Source organism: Taeniopygia guttata, chromosome 1A (assembly GCF_048771995.1).
Source record: "Taeniopygia guttata chromosome 1A, bTaeGut7.mat, whole genome shotgun sequence".
In the NCBI taxonomy this organism is placed as follows: domain Eukaryota; kingdom Metazoa; phylum Chordata; class Aves; order Passeriformes; family Estrildidae; genus Taeniopygia; species Taeniopygia guttata.
The window spans coordinates 34,874,039-34,891,605 of NC_133025.1; the positions used below are offsets into that span (position 1 = coordinate 34,874,039).

Here is a 17,567-nt window from a genome sequence, read left to right on the forward strand (position 1 = left end):
TTGATGCTTATTTGCAACATCAAAGCATCATTAAATCCATCTCATTTACGCAGCCTAAGCATCATTTGGGCCCAAGAGCAACCATCTCAGCTGCCAAGATAAAACATCCCTGATTTAAACATCCCTGAAAGGAAACGTGGCTTTCCTATTTGCTTGCAAGTTAGCTGCCCTTTCTACAGGTAACAAAACCCTGACCCACAACTCTCTTAATGAAAACACTCTTCTCCACAAGCAGAGCTAACTAGGGACCCGAGTTCCCTGGAGCAGCCATCCACTGCATGATGATTTGCAGCTGTTTATGGTGACTCTGCTGTGGGTGGTTTAACACTCATGCGGGCACACCACATGGTGAACTCACACTCAACATGACATAATTGCTATCTTCGGACAAAATAAACACCTCAGAAACATAAACAAAGATGTTTATTGCAAATAAAAAATCATATTCACATCATTAAATCTTATGAAACATAAAGAGGTCATTTTGCAAGTTGTCAAGCATCCATGAGCAAAAAGGCTGCCATTTTCATCAGAACAGCTGACTGGGACATGCATATATTTATCTGAATGTGGCCAGCCAAATCTCTAGCTCTCTTTCTAGAAAGATCTTTATTTGACTGGTGACATCTTTCTGACATTTTCACAGTTTCATTTTCTCCCAATCTGGCAGTAGAGGGTCATAGAAAACACCAAACCAAGAATCTGGAAAACAAAGATATTTCTGGTATTACTTGGCAATTCTGGAAATCCCAGGATAAAACTGATACCAAATAGGAATATTTTGTTTGCAAATGTCTTGGATTTACATGCAGGATAAATCTGCTATGAAGAAGACTTTTTCCAATGTGCCTCTTACAGAATACAGACACTTTAATGAAGTCAGTATATACCACAGGTAAGACTGCAGATACCATGAAGAAGTTACATTTGTTTAAAAGATGGATTGCCTTTGTGCATGAGAACCCCTGTAGCTCTATGTGTTTAAAATGCAGTTGTTAGCTGTAGTGGAGTAGCAATTACAGAGAAGTTCAAGAAATTTGTACAAAAATTGAGCATTTTCTTTTCTGATAGACTTAGAGGAATGTTCACTGTGTATTCTAAGGATTGTCTCCCTTTGAAATCTCTCTTCTTTTCCACTATCACTCTCTTCTGTGTAAACATATGTGTGAAGTGTATGTATACAGGTATACATATACATGTGTATACTGTATACAGGTATACATCTATAAACCTACCTCACTGTTTTGAGTTGCAAATGATCATGCAACAAATATTTTATATTTATCAGTAATACACTTAGGATAGAAACACTAGTGAGTTCACTGAAGAAGCTGTTACGAGAAATAGAAAATTCAGTAGAGTCACCTTCTGTACTGGGAATTACTGTGTACAATTCCATGACTCTTGGCAGACAGCTGGTGAGATAGATCAGAAAGCTTCCTTCTGAATTTAAAGTTAACCAGTTGGTGAAGGTGCTCCACAAAAATGGAAAGTGCCCAACACCTCTGAAACCAGAAACACTGGCATGCTCTATTTACTTAAGGGATAGAGAAGAGCATATATAGCACAGAGGTACAGCTAAGACAAAGGGATGGACTCACACCTGGAGTAAACTGACAAGGCTTCCCTGACATACCATGCCCACATTTGCACTTGCACCCAAATGAAACTGGGCCCTTCTTATCTGTATAATTTTCACTAGTAGGATGAGCTGAAAGCAGTAACAGCTCACAAGTGGCATAATGAAGCAGACAGAGGGGGGAAGAGCGCCTTTTTTTACTGGGATTTCCTAGAGCAGAGAGGTGGTTAATCAAGTGGCCTTTGATTTGCAATTGCTTGAGCTAATGTGGAAACGCTAAATGTTTTTCAAGGTTAAATTGCCATCTGACAATTTGTGCTGAGTCTCATATTGTTTATTCATGTTGTTTTCTAATCCTTTTATGACTGAGAGAGGCAGCCAGCACAGAAAATGCCAGCTGGAGAACAGGAGAGAATGATGGCCAATGAACTAAAAGGCTACAACTCACATAGCTGCAGTAACTAGAGTAAAGTGACTTATAATTTTCTTTAGGGCTACAGATGCAATTCTACACTTCAATTATATTTTAAGGCCATTTAATATCAGTGTATTTCACCTATTTTTCCCTCAAAGTAAACATATGGGTGAGAGACCTGACCGCCCACATATAGCCCCTTAAATACCAGAAAGCCTGTGCTGAGTAAGAAGTTGGTGGCCTGTCCTCTTCCAGTGCTGCAGCTACATAATTCTTCCCCACTTCCTACTATTTTCCTAGAAACACAGTTTTGAGTTGGGGCTCTTTCCCACTCTTCTACCATGAGGAGCAATCCTCTGCCAATGATGTTAAGAAGTTTTTGCTTGAGTAATAGACTGAACTTTTCACAGCAATCTTTTTCAGTTCTGTTTTTCCCTCAAACATCCACTGGTGGAGAGTGAGGGTGGAGGAAAACCAAGGAGAAAGAGTGAAAAAAAAATGACTGAAGAAAGCAACATGATGAAATCCCCTGTTTCTTTATAATTTTCTCCTATTCAAATCAAAATCAAGTGACTGACTGGATAGCCTCAGTTATTTTCCTCCTCTCTTCAGAGAAAATCTTGCACATTATTCTTCAGTGTATGGTGAGGAAATTGAAAGAAACAGTCCACATACTCTGTGTTTTTCTATACACAGGAATATATGGAGCATCTCATGTGCACTCAGACACATTAATGCGTCATCTTGAGGCGTAAAGTTTTAATGCCTCAGAATTATAATTTTGTACCAAAATTTCTTAATGATAAAAATATGTACTCTAGAGGCTAGATTTTCTTAGGAGACTAATTTTTCCTCAAGAAAAGATGAGAAAGAAGAGGAAAATCTGGCTGTTCCGCCTCATGTCTTCCAGCACTGTGTATTCGCACACATCTCTGTACACAGGGCTCAGTGTCAAGGCACAGCCTGGCTTCAGGACTAGCAATTTTTTTGAAGGAAATATCCCATGTGATATACTTATATGGACAGCAGGGTGGTCTGATCTCACCTGAAGTTTGCAGCTCAGCAACCATATACTTTAATGAAATATGTTTATATAAATAACAGTAATGTTATAGCTAAGGTGAGAGGTGGTTTTCCCTTGTCTATTAATTGAGCAAGCCATGTGTTTCAATCCCATTCCTAATGTATTTCCAAGTAGAACATACTGCTTGTCAGCTACTAAGTATTTTAACAGTGTACACTGGTACCTCAACAACAGCCAGTCCAAAGGCGATCCCCATAATTATGACCAGATGGTCTTTAATTTGTTGCATAATCAGCTCTCCACAAGACTGAAAAAGAAAACAAAATTATTAATTATAGGTAAGCAATATTATCCTATGATTATATAAGAATGCACCTTCTTAAATAACTCTCAAACTCTCTCTCTCCTCTTTAGCTCTGTGCTAAAAAAAGGCTATTTAAATTTACTCTGGCTTGTTGCTAATGAACACAAAACACAGCTATGTGTACCTTATTCTCTGCAGAAGCCTTTGCCTTTCCAAGTATGAAGATTTAGTAGCTGACCATAAAAAGTTACTATTTTAAAGGAAGACGCAGCTGTAATGCCTAATGTTTGCATTAACAAGGAAAGAAGTGTTTGTTCTTACCTTCATTTGGTAATTATTTGCTACTAGGAAAGAGTCAATGCGGCCAGCCATGACCAGGTCTGAAAGGGAACTTTTTTTCCCCACCAATCTAATCTTTGGATTTGAGACTTCAAGGTTTATTATTACACTTGGCATTAACTAAAAATATTTGGTTATAAAACCTAGCTTCAAAATTAATTTTGTCAAGTGTTTGATGGTGCTTGGCTGGGGCTGGAAGGAAGAGAGTAATCAGCATGGCTTCATGAGGGGAAAGTACTGCTTGTTGAACTTGATTCCTTCTATGACAGAGTAGCCCACCTAATTGATCTTGGAAAGCCAATAGATGTAAACCTTTTGGACTTCAGCAAAGATTTTGGTGATGTCTCTCACAGTATCCTTCTGGACAAAATGTCCAGCATACAGCCATGTTATGCCATAGGTGAGCAACTCGCTCATGGATCAGCACAGTTATAGTAAGTGAGGTAACATCAGTCTGGAGTCTGGTTAGTAGGGGCTTCTGCAGGATTCCATCTGCAGTCCAATTCTCTTCAACATGTTCCTTAACAATTTGAATGCAGGACTTGAAGGAATAGTAAGGACATTTGCCAACAACACTAAACTAGGAGGAGCTGTTGACTTCCTTGAGGGAAGAGAGGCCCTAGAGAGAGAGATCAACAAAACTGAGATGGGCAATTGCCAATTATATGAACAAGGTCAACTGCCAGATTTTGCAATCATGGTTAGTTGGGGTTTGACTGGGGAACAAGAGGCTGGAGAGTAGCCCAGCAGAAAGGGGCCTGGGGTCCTGCTCCATGGCAAGTTGAACATGAGCCAGTAGTGCCCTGGCATCCAGGAGGGACAACCCTGTCCTAGGGGACATCAGGCACAGCATCGCCAGCTGGGCAGGGGACTGGATTGTCCCACTGTGCTCTGCACTGGGGTGGCCTCACCTTGAGTTCTGCGGGCAGTTTTGGGCACCATAATATATGAAAGATATAAAGCTACTAGAGATTGTCCAAAGTAGGGCTGTGTGAAGGGCCTTTAGGGGAAGCCATATGAGGAGTGGCTGAGGACACTTGCTCTATTCAACCTAGAGAAGAGAAAACTGAGGCGAGACCTCATTTGGGTCTTTAGCCTCCTCATGAGGGGGAGCAGAGGGGTAGATACTGATTTCTTCACTCTCGTGAACAGTGAAAGGACTGAAGGAAATATCATTAAGCTGAGTCAGGGGAGATTTAGCTTGGATATCAGGAAAAGGTTCTTCACCCAGAGGGTGTCTGGGCACTAGAATAGGCTCCCCAGGCAGTGGTGACAGCACCAAACCTGACAGAGTTCAAAAAGCATTTGGACAATGCTCTTATGCACATGATGTGCTTCTTGGGGCTGTTGTCTACAGGGCCAGGAATTGGATTCGATGATCCTGATGGGTCCCGTCCAGCCCAACATATTCTATGATTCTACAGCTGAAGTTCTGTGCAGAGCTACTTTCCTTTTGGATATTTGCATACATCTGTTCTTAAAGTGACTGCATCTTCTCTAGGCACTGACAATCCTCCTTCTGCAAACAGGAGAGAAAGCCAAGTACAGCTTAAATACATCCAAATTATATTACTGTTGCAACTCTACAACTGTCTTCCACCCAAATATAGTTGTATTTTTTCACCATATTTCTCACAATAAACACATGGATCTTCTCCTTCTAATTCTTCTAAAAATCTCTCAGTTAAGCTGACTCATAACTGCGCTGGATTTCAAATATTTTTTTTCCATATCAGAAGAGTTGGATGTCTCTACTACATCTCACATCACCATGAAATCTGTGTGTTCATATGGGCAAAATCTTGCACCTGCAGTAATTTCACAGATGACTTCTCATGTGTCCGTTGAGGCCTTGCCTGAGGCCAAAAAGACATTAAAATGTGGCCAAAACAGCCTCTCTGCATGCATCTTATTTCCAGATTGGGTTCTGGTATCTTCAACTTAACCAGAATGTTTCATTGCTTTAAAATAGTATTTGCTTCTGTGGGACTACACGGGAAGGAAATTACTGCTCAGGCAGGACCTGATTATGGAGCTGTGCAATTAGAGAATTATACAACCAGAATGGAAATTTGCTAAAATCCGCTTGTTGCTAGGTGCATACTGGCAAAATTTGCACTACCAGCCTTCTAAAACTTCAATTACTTTGTGCTATTCAATTATTTTGTGCATTTCTTTTAATTTTTTTTCATATCCATAGAGCTCAGATTTCCTCATAAGCCATGAAATTGATTCTTTGAGATCTCTACTGTCTATGAGATGGTACTCTTCTGAGTGTGCTTTGTTTTTACCTGTCACTAGTGACTTTGCCTTATTACATTAATTAAGATTTTCAAAAGGCTGTAGTTGTAAGAAATCACTCTTTGAATATTCTGCCATGAATCCCACAATATGTAAGGTTTCCTTCCAGCAGATCCTGTAAAGTGAGTGTGGGTTTTTTATTAAAGGATTATAAAACCCCAAAGGTCTTGCATTTAATTGTTTGATTTTCAATATACTTTAGCATTTTGAATGTCTCTAAGTGAACATATCTACTACCAAATGAGCCTGGATGGAAGCATAGCCTTCTGAGAGAGGAACGAGAGCCAAAGGGTAGCTGGTGTGCAGCTCTGACCCACGGTCATATCCTGACCCCAAAGTCAATAATTTTCATCAACAGTAACCATGCAGATTGCTAAGGGCCTAAACTGAAGACATCTCAGGAAGAGGAAGGAGCAGAGTTATGAACAGTCATTTCTTAACAGGTGGTGTGGGGGTAATTCTGGCTAAGAAAGAGAAAGCAAAACTTTGCCTTTTCAGAAAGATACAGAACTTCTGACTAGACCAGTCACCAGAGATAACCTTGGGTTAAAACTTGGCTCTTTGGAAAGAAGAATGAACATTTTTCTCACTTTTCTGTAGATGTATCTGTTTTTATAGTTCATGCAGACGTCTGATGGCTTCTCTAGTTCACACTGACAGATGTCTTTTTTTTTATTAAAATTTTCTCCCCAGTCTTCAGGTCCATTCTGCAACCCACAACAATGGTACTGCAAGAAAGGAGTAGATGTGGAGAAGAGTTAAAAAATGTGATTTTCAAAGAGAGTAGGTGAGGGAGCTGACAGAAACAATAAAAAACAAATTTTATTTCACCTTTTTCAAAGTGGAAGTTCTCCCAAATTGGTATGTCTCAAATACACTTTACATTTCTATAACATTTATAAGAATGTAAGTGCATACATTAAAAAAAAAAAAAAAAAAAAAAAAAAAAAGAGAGAGAGAGCTAGGAGAAAAAAAGACCAGAATTTCAGTACAAAATGCTCAAAAAATGTTAACATACTATTAAGCTAGTAATTATCAGTGCCAGAATGGAACTAGAACACTAGTATAGTGTTTTTTAAAAATCAAGACTTCTTTCTCTAGCTTGTACTTGCAGAAGGTAAGTTGCCAGCTCCAGTAACATCCACATTTCACATCTTGAAAAGCTAAGCTGGAAATGTAAAATGCAGGCACATAAAACTCTGAAATCTAGAAAAATAACCTCTTTGAATGATGGTTATCTCTTTAAATTAGAAATGGACTGAGGAGACCAGGGCTCCATTTGGAGTTTGTGAAACCTAAACCAGGTGCAGTTTCACTTCATGTTCCACTATATTCAAACCACTAAAGTTCAGAGCTGCAAACTTGGGTTTGAGGTCCTCCCTCTATTAAAAAGCAGCTGGAAATGTTCACATAATTTTGTATAAAAGCAAAGGCTGTGGGACATAATACAGCAATCCTGCTACATTTAAAAATGAATGCAGTAATTATGGGATTTTTCATTTTGCTCATCTCTCCAGAGGGCTTATTATATCAGAAGCAAAAAGTTGTCTCAGAAGTAGAGGACAAGTCTGGAGATGGAATGGGGAAGGAAAAATGGAAGTAACATAAGACACCTAAATATTGTTCCTTGTTTGGTTTTCTTTCATACGGCAGTCTTTAAAAACATAAAAATTAAGTCAATCTATAAAAGTAATCACCCATTAGGGACTAAAAAACCAGAACAGCAGGCATTCTGTCAATGTATAGACCCAAGTACCTGTGGGAGGGGAAGGGGTGAATGCAGTCGATGTCATCAATGAGAATCCAGGGTATTCTCTGTGAGATACCCAGGAGCAAGCTCACACTGAGCATCCACCATCTGGGTTCTTGCAGGATGGAGGCACCAGGAAAAGTGCAAACACAATAAAAACAAACTTCTCATATTTTCTTCCCTCTTCTAACACATTAAAGCACGGCATTTAATGACTTCATAGCAGTAGGATATTCCAAATTAAATACACCCCTCTCCTGATGTTTTCCTAATCCCTGGGGTAAACTTTCCTTAAAAGTACTGGAGAGTTCTTATTTGGGATATGGTGAAGGGTCAATGTTCCTTCAGAAGGGAAAGCTGTGAGAAAGGGCAGTGCAGTCCTCTCCTGAAAGAATTTAGCAGCTGTCAGCCTTACTTGCATGTGGTGTGTCCTTGCTTCATTGCTCTTATAGACAGCACTATTGCACAAAGAAATCATCACAGGAAGACCCTGTCCTGTCAAGAGAACAGAAGTCCCTTCTGTGGTGTTTCAACTTGCCTTTAAGTCAGACCCTTTCCCATCCCTAGAGAACGAAACTCAAATCTACAGCAGAGTAGTCATAAAATGAAGCGGAGACAGATGCCAAAGATGAGACAGATAACAACCTCTTCATTTTTTTACTGTTTACCTTTTTCTCCAGCTTCTGGAACTCTTCCTGATACTCTTTATATTCTCCTGTAGTACTTTGCAGTGCATGCACACTTTCACTTAGGGTATAGTTAAAGATTGCTTCAACCTGCAAGTTAAAATATATTACTAATTTTTTGAGAAGAAACAAAACTATTTGAAGACCTCAATGAAAACATAGAATAATACTATACCTGGGGTTTGTACACTGCTCCTAAAACACCTCCTGTGACCTGAAGAATCAGTATCAGAAGCAGTGCAACAAAAAACTGGGAAAAAAATCCAAAAGGGGTAGAAAATTATATTACTTTTGACCAAGGTGATATAATTTAACATTTATCTTTCATGTGCTTGGATAAGCATGTAGGTGAATGATTTTCCAGTCAGAGCTGCTCCAACTATTTCTTCTTTGATTATAAGAGAAGTGGTGCTCAAGACAGACCATGCTCAGCTGGTGATCAAAACAAGGCACACACCAGAACAGTGTCATGATAACAGAGAGAGTTGGGCAGAAGGACAGGGAGGACCTTCTAGGTGGACCAGCAAAGAGAGCAACTGGGAATTTAGAAAATTAAATAGGATAGGTAATGGGTGAAAGCTGATAGAGGGAACTTTGATGATGCCTGGATGGAAAAAAACTAGTGTCATGCCCAAGTTTCTCAGGACCCTGTCTTCTTGTTGATGAGACCAACCATCATTTTTATCAAAACAGAATTCAGCAGGGGCCCAGACTCAAGGTGAGCAAAGAAAACACAGGATTATAATCATGTTTTCAGTTCAATTAAAAGGTTCCCATCCTCATTTGATACTACTTGCAAGGGCTCTATCCATCACATGTAGCTGTGGCCTGTTAAAGGCAGACAAACTCTTTTCTTTCCTACCAACATCAGCATGCACCGGCTCTCCTTTACAGCACCGCAACACCCAAGGAACCCAAGGATCATGATGATGGCGCCCACGGCAATTAGTAGATTAACTCCTGCAAGAATGCTGTTGTCTACCCCCTGAAAAGAAAGAGAAAAAACAATCTTTCAGCTACAAGAAGGTCCTCCTAAAAGCATCTGGATTTGCCCAAACAAGATCATTATTTTGTAACTGATAAATATACTGAGTAGCAACTGTGGAGAAATTGTGACCCATAAATAAACAAAACTCTAATGCTCTCTTCTCAAATGTTGTGGTGGAGAGCTTTGTAAAATCTGGTTTTTCATCTTTGTTTCTGCGTAAGATGAAATTCAACTTTACAGAGTAAATGAATATATCTATCTCTTTTGTCTTTTAAGTGGCTCTTTAGTTGTTTTTCCATCAATAAATCTTTGCTTTTTACTGGACGTAGGAGACTTGATTACCTCAAAATCTCTCCTACATTAACCCAATATTAAAGAAACAAAATTTCTGTTTATCATTAGGAGACCACGAACATACTCTATTACTGCTCCTGACAAAGCACTTCTCAGAGTGATGCTGCATATACTAGAGTTAGATGTATTTTCCAAAGGAGCTTTCTTTCTTTTTTTTTTTTTTATTTTATTTTATTTCTTTTTTTTTTTTTCTACCAGGCTTGATCTCTAATATTACCCATGGAGATGAGAACTTTATTTTTAGGTGTGGGGCTTTCAACTAAACAATTCATATACATCTATATTATTAAATATCAAATTATTCAGTTCCCACAGAACTGACTAAGGCCAAAGGCCTAAAGAGAGAAAAAATGTTCAAACAATATTTTGCAGTGATACTGGTGCCAAAATTAGCAAAAATGTCTGGAAGTTGTCACACGTGTCTTCTAATGGAAATTGCAAAGGCATATAGACAAGTATAATTTGAAGAGTGTGTTGTTATTTCTCTTTCCAAGTTGGACTAAATCTCCTGTTATTTATTCTTAGAAAGCTCTATTCATATACAGCCAAGTCCTTATGGTCTGCTCAGTTATTACTGACGTGAAACATACATTGGTTTTGAATGGGAACTTTGCCTGCCTGGAGGCAAAAATGTGAGAAAATGCTTTCAATTTTGGCCCTGAGTCTTAATTCACAGGTTTTTGGGGAGTACTAAGTGTTGCTTCAGGAAAGCAGTTTGACACACATTTAATTATTCTTTTCTGAATAGGGAATCTCTCAAAAAATAAGATTTGGTAGTGGTTTTGGTTTTCCATGCTCCATTGCATTGTTTGAGCCATCATACCAGAGACTGTCAAGCACCAAGTATGGCAACTTCAGCTTCTAGTAAAATGTTGATTGAGGAGTGAAAATTGTGATTCTTCATCTTCCAGAGAAGAGTATGGCAGTATGACCTAATTTACCCGATGACACAGTGTCACCTCAACCAAGTTCTCTTGCATTCATGCTCTGCCAGACATGAAACACCTGGGACTGGCTAAGGGCAACAGTGTCATCAGTCAAATGGCAAGGAATGTACAAAGCTATCTTCTTGCCTTCACCATATTTTTATTTCCAGGTGGGAAAATACTGGTTTAAAAGTTAATGTTCTTAACTGACAGACTGCGCTAGAGCAACAGGGGAGTTATCTGAAGAATTGCAACTTAATCTATACTAAAGGCTTAATCTGAAAGCTGAAAAAAAAAACATGCTTCCGTTTGACACCTGGGGTTTTTTTTCACTTCTCTGGCCAAGAAGCCTTTTTAGAAATAGGAGAATGCAAATTAAACTTTCAAATTAATTTGCATTTCTATGACCCAAATTGATTTGAGGAAATGTACTGCTTAAACCTTAGAGTCAGTGGCAGTGGTACTCACTGGGCAAAAGGGCCTACAGGACAATGGGATCTTTGAAACAACAGAACCAACCTCTGCTGCATGTCTGCAAGATTAAGAGCTCCTCAAAACTATATTTTCCCTAGCTTTGCAGAAAATAAACGTCATAATATCTGAAGCAATTTAATAACCCATTCAAAAAATCCACGAGGGCAACTCAGAGTCTTTTTTCTACCCTCCAGGAGGACTTTTAGGACATTGTAATCCTAGATTATTGGGCATTTAAAACTCTTTATATATAAATATGAGGAGAAAAGGATAAGGTGTTTTTAAGGTGCTGTTGAAAAATTGAATGGAAAAATCCTTTCTCTCTTTCAAAGTTGCAGTTGCTGAGGAAATGAGAATTGCGTTATTGAAGATAGTGAAAAATATAAAAATATTCCCCACAAAAAACATGGAGTAACCCTAGGAATAGATATGACTATACTATTCTAATAGGGAAAAACATGGAAAAGTCGATGAGCTGCATGCTTCCACATTTTTCTCTCTAACACCAAAATCATTAACAAAAGCATAATTGTTTTTCATTGGAGGTGAGAGACACATTTTCTAACAGAAATCTGAGTGCATCTGCATGAAACTACATTAATAACACTAGCAGATACTTCTCATAATCACATATCTCTGCTTGCATCAATCATTTTATCTGACTATCTGTACCATGATGTTTAATCTTAATGCCATAAAATGCATTCCTCTTCTCCCACACCAACCACCTCAACAAAAACATAGAAAATTTGTGGAAATGAAGATGGGAAATTAAAGATTATGCAGTAGTTTCCACATTTTACATGGTGCTGGAGTGACTGCATGCATTTACCTGCTGAGCACCGCTAACACGTATCCATATAGAGATTCCTAAAATAATGCAACCACACACCTGTGGGAGAAAATAAAGACAAGTTAGAAAGGTCAGCAACTTTTTTACTAACATTCAGTATCCAAATTGCACCTTATGCTGTCCAAACTTCTGAAATCATTTGTTTGGCAAAGCAAAAGAAACATGAATTGCTGGAGCAGAGAATATTGATTCATTTCCAGGAAAATTCGTAAGTGTAGTTAAATCTTCAGGTATGCACCAAATCCCTGATATTTCCACCCCAGAGGAATATGCATTTACGTGATGATTTATACATGTGTTTGGGAAGCACACAGAAATTCCATCAGATGAGAGAGAAATATAAATTGCTATTGTATGTATAAAACGTGCCTGTAAAGAATGTTGTTTCTTGAATAATGGAAACAGGAGATTTGATAAGGGATGTTTGTGTATCTGTTGTTTCTAGCCTTATTCAGAACACATATCTGGAGACATTCTGTATGGTAAATCTAACAGGAAAAGTTCTAAATAAATTCTTTTTGCTGTTTCAAATGCAGCAATATCTGGCCATCTCCAATTCTTAGAACAGGTCTCATAAAATGCCTAGAGTAATTGCAGCCATTATAATTTTACAGAAAATAGACAAGTACAACTTGGTCTTGTACATAGGAATGTTTGACCTGCATGACTTTCCTTAAGATGTTGAAGTCAGGGAAGATGAATCTCAGGTCCAGATACATTACTTAATTTCTAATTGTGCTTCTATTTCATCGATCATTGAGATACCATTCCCCTGTGTGCCAGTTACTCTATTCCTAACCTTGTTGTTGATGAATCTTACACAGAATTTTATCTTTATTAACTGTTAGACATAGGTAACCAAGAGACTACTCTGGTGTAAGGATTGTGCCTACTGAAATGACTGGTAGGAAAGAGACGTCACTGAGGACCAGGGGCTAGTCAGATTTATAATTATCTGCCATTAATACTCCAGTCATAAATGGCCCTGAAACGTTGTTATGAATTTCCCTCGAAGACTAGAACTATTGAAATTAAAACATGGAGTTTTTTACATGGTTTAGATATTTTTTCTTTAAAAAACTTTCACAACAGAAGTTTTCATATAATATTCGGCATCAAAGGCATTAATGACCTTAGCAGATCATTGAATATGGAATAGGGCCAGCACTCAGACATGGGTACCACACATTTTCCTGCTCTAAATAAAGCTCCTATATGTATATTTTAAACATGAAGAAGGAAATTGTGCAATCAATGACAGCTATAACATGTTATCAAATTTAACTACAACTCCCCACTTAAACCTTTTGAATCCTGCTGAGTTTGCCTACAAACTGATGGTATCATATGATTCTACATTTCAGTCTTGTTCAGCAGCATTGTATGAGTGATTATTCATTAAATAACATGGGCTTGCTAATGTGAAAATTTCCACTGAAGCATCTATTGTTATAAATCCAAAGAGAGTTTGTCACACAGTCTTTTTAGCTACACAGGACCTCCCACTAAAATACATCAGAGTAGTAGAAGCCAATTTAGCTAAATGTACAGAAACTCATCAATCAAATGGGAATGCTACAATATTTCCTTGACATAAAGATAGAAACATCATTTATAAATTTAAATTCTACTAAGATGTGCACATATTTTAATTTTTAAAATAGAGCTGTTTTAGGTTGATTAAAAAATGCTCCATTTCAGTAAAATCTTAATGGTTTCTTTCTAGTTATTTTCATAATATACAAAGTGTACAAAAACACATAAAGAAAAGTTTTGTAATAGCCAATAAAAATGGTCTGTTCCAAAGAGTCCAAGTTGAACATGTCAAGTTTGCTGCAATACTCCATCTTAAAGTTTTCTTAAAATAAATTTTCAAGTAAATAAACCTTAATTCCAGGAAATTTTATTTTTAATGAACTGCTAATGTTTTCTGATGGAATAAAATGAGCTTCTTTGAAAATGTCTTCACCCATTTTCCCAAAATTTGATGGCTATCGTATTTTTGCTGTAATCCTTGACAAATAATCAGTAATCTTATCTCAGTCCCATAAATTGAACAGCAACAGTAATGCTGTCCCTCAAATTTGGTTAGTCCTTCTCAAGCTTTCAGTTCTGGTGTGAGGAGGAAATACAGCCTAGTTAGTTAAATCAATATCACATCAGATGAGCCTGACATACTGCTGAACCAATAGTATATTAAGATTCTGCAATTCTCATACACACAAATACCAAATTTGTGGGGAATTTCCTCCACTGGCACGTCCTTTTCAAACATTCAGTTCAAGGATATCAGGAGGAACTTTTACAAAGTTGCTTCTGTTAAAGAAAATATTTGACTGGAATTCTTCCTTGAGACCCCTGACATTACAGCTCTAAGCAGGTCCTGCTGGCTCAGCAAACCTGCTAAGTTTGTGATGATGCTTCAGGGACTCAGATGTCCACATTAAGGTTCAGGGAAGGGGCCACTTTGTAGATGGGACTGCAAGCCTGGTATTAACAACGGATCAGAGATGCTTTGTCACTAACCATGTTGCTTTAAACAGGCCTCAGACATCAGTATTCAGTGAAAAAAATAGGTAATTCTACAATTTTGCATGATGTGGAGTAGTAGAAGTTGACACAATGAGGTCAGCAGGTGAGACTGGATATCCTGCAAACTCCAAAGAAGGGAAAGAAGACAATCTGACGCGTGTTAGGCTTAATGCACAAAACTGACAAGGATTAATTTAAGGACTCCATATTTTAGAAACTCATAATTTTAGAAACTCCATATAGGCACCCAGTTCCAAAGCACAGATCTTCAAAAGCCTGCAACAATCTGCTGTTTTTCACCAAACAGGGAAAAAGAGTGTGCTGGAGCCCAGCATGGGGTTCATGGGCATATAGATGCCAAGGGGACGCATGTCATGAAGCGAAGCCATAGTCAATTTGCAGAGCTATCTTAGACTGTTCCAGGGCTTACACAGCATGATGCTGCATGAGCTGCTTAGAAAAAGTCATCAGAAGGCTAGAGAGACCGTTCCTGAGTCTTCTAAGAGAGGACACTCCCTGAGAGATTGCAAAGGGTGTAAAATGAAAGAACACCAGGTAAATACACAAGCGTCATTCTTATCTATTTAGGTTAAAGTCACCTTAATTTCCCAGTATCAGTAATTTTCCACTTGTCAACTGCCTTGAGTACTAGAGAGAGCAGCTGTGGGCTGAGTGGCTCTAAAGTCATCTCTGCTCCCTTGACCTTACTGTTGAAGTTTAGTGATTTCCATGAGTTAGAGACAGGAATGAGAAACAAATAAATTCAGTTTCTTTCTATTTCTGTCTGCCCATACATCTGTTCTTCCTAATCTTGATTATGCTTAACTAAACATCAGCCTAAAAATAATTAACTATACTGCATTCCTGTCCACATGCACAGTGTATGTTCTCAGCATTTTTTTCCTCAGAACCCAGTGTAGGTTTTTCAGCTTCGGTATAAAGATAGGAAGTTTGTTTCACACATGCTTGTTCCAAGACTCCCCCAGGATCCTACCCCTTTTTCTCCTGAGGAACAGGAAGTCAAATTCAGAAACTTACGGATTCTTTTAAGTACTGTTGCATAAAAACTTCAACACAAATGTCAAAAATCTGCAATCTACCTTCATTAAACTGAATGAAGAAACTGGGAGAGGCAGTCCAAACCATCACCCGTCTGTCAGGAATTTCTTTGGGAGGTCCATAAGCAATTAAAGCATTTGGGCTAGCCACAGATTTTCCAAGGCTACTGTTTGTGATCCCTTTTGAATGGTAACATCTTTTCACTTGAAAAAAATCCCTTGAGGCAAAGCCCATTATATGGCTAGTAGTTCCGCTTCTGGTTTCAGTGAACCCCTGGTGAACCTGACAAAGCTCAGTCAGGAAATCTGACAGTGAATTTGAACCATGAGAGAACTGTTATTTAACTCAAACCTTTCCAGAACTTTCAGGAACTGAAATTCTTGCAACCCAACTGAGATGTGATAAATAGACAATACAGTTCAAATAACACCCAGAACCTGCCTGCAGTTCTGTGCTGTATCGGCCTTGGTACAGCTGTGGCAGTACTGCCAGCACATACATTTTTAGAAACACTTACTGCCCACCATCAGAAACTAATTATGCACTAAATGTAAAACAAAGAACCACAATGAAGGCTATGAAAACCATCTATCAATTAGGAGGCTAAAACTTCAAGTAAATTTTCCATATTTTCTGTTGCAACTCAATTTTCAGGATCTTGCATGCAAATAGCAGCAATAAAAGGAAGATAATTGTGCACTGTTATTGGAGAGTCTGTTATCTTCTGACTGAGATGAGTGATGTCCCTTGACATGAGGGGCACAAGAACAGGGAGACAGATTTGTGGCTTGTCTACTTTTAAATGCAGAGAGAAAGGTGTTTAGATGGGGAAAAGACAAAGGGAAGGGCAAAAGTTAAATATATTCTCCCCTCCCTGATTTAGAATCATCCTCTGGTTCCACTTATGCTCCATTTTCTTTACAATTCCTCTAACTGCAGCTTTCAGATAATGGGGAACACATTTCCTACATCATTAATAACAGTTTAAACACTAACTTACCCAAAATAAAAAGTTGAAGATGAACATGGAGTACTTCATGCATCTGCTTACACCCGCCATTTTCAACAAGCTGAGACAAAAAGGAGTGCTGCAAAAGAAGCTTTCCTAAGAGCTTGACCTCGATATAAAAGTTGTTCTTGTGTCTTCAGAAAACCTCTCAAAGCACATCAAATACACCGTGCTCTGCTCCTGAAAGCAAATGTTACGACCAAGTCATCCGCAGTTTCTTAAATAGCTGCTTTATCACAGGTAAATATTAACCAAGCATTAGGGAAGCACTACCAGTTGTTATCACCAAGTCTCCAGGTTCTTACTGTGACTTGTGATTTGTACTTCTCTTTAGTAATTCTATGACTTCTCCTACGCCTCAAAAGTAAATAAGGAAGTAGAAGGTGGTTTTGAGAGGTGAGCATAAAAATATTTTACAGACCTACTTTTAAGAGGAAGTTGAAATTATTGCATTTCTTAATGCTTTACGTTGCAGGGTTTACTCTTTCACTGCCTAGAGTTTACTGCCAGCATTCATTCAGTTTTGTTCACACTTCCACTTCAGAAGTTCAACCAACATGAAGGGATGAGTCTGCTTTATCCCAGGTGAGGAGGGGTAAGGAATCTGCCAATGTTTTCTCCCTCTGAGTGTCTGCATCAGATGCTTTTCCACTTCCTAAGCAAGTCAGGACCTCAGAAACCTGAGCATTGTTCTGCACAAAAGTCCTACTGTGCAGGTTTCCAGAAGCAGTTTAAAACCCAGCGCAGCAACCCTAGTTCTGGCACTAGGTGCAGGATACCTCTCAGTAATAGGAGCTAGACTCATTCCAGAAAGCAAGGCAATAAGCCTATTTCATTTGGTTTGGGCTTAGTCTTGTTTGTTTTCTTCTGTGTCCCTCTAACTAGGAATCCTGAGGCAAAAATACATATATTTTTGCTGGGTTTTTTTCTTTCAACCTATTTTCTGAAGAAGCCCCATACAGCAGTCCTTGTAT

General features: G+C 38.5%; 1 protein-coding gene across 2 annotated transcripts; it reads right to left on the reverse strand.

Moving 5' to 3' along the window:
• Nucleotides 1-406: 406 nt before the first annotated feature.
• Nucleotides 407-16,897, reverse strand: TSPAN8 (tetraspanin 8). 2 transcript variants are annotated; one of them, XM_004176095.6, is made up of 8 exons: nt 16,585-16,894; nt 11,973-12,032; nt 9,261-9,383; nt 8,574-8,648; nt 8,381-8,488; nt 6,553-6,690; nt 3,242-3,325; nt 407-702 (listed from the first exon to the last, which is right to left on the reverse strand). In XM_004176095.6, exons 1-8 carry the CDS (start codon nt 16,642-16,644, stop codon nt 649-651), a joined length of 702 nt encoding a protein of 233 aa, XP_004176143.1. In that variant the 5' UTR covers nt 16,645-16,894; the 3' UTR covers nt 407-648. The 2 variants fall into 2 exon arrangements, with proteins under 2 accessions (XP_004176143.1, XP_072779142.1); XM_072923041.1 differs by lacking the exons at nt 407-702; nt 3,242-3,325 and adding an exon at nt 4,450-5,180 and having other exon boundaries at nt 16,585-16,897.
• Nucleotides 16,898-17,567: the final 670 nt, after the last annotated feature.

Excerpts from the sequence above, each read along its gene's own strand:
- TSPAN8 (XM_004176095.6), bottom strand. The coding sequence starts at position 16,644 with ATGGCGGGTGTAAGCAGATGCATGAAGTACTCCATGTTCATCTTCAAC. Across the intron at positions 8,489-8,573 it reads GAGCAGTGTACAAACCCCAG|GTTGAAGCAATCTTTAACTA; the intron begins GTATAGTATTAT and ends TTTAACTTGCAG. Across the intron at positions 703-3,241 it reads TTGGACTGGCTGTTGTTGAG|ATTCTTGGTTTGGTGTTTTC; the intron begins GTACCAGTGTAC and ends TTTGTTTTCCAG.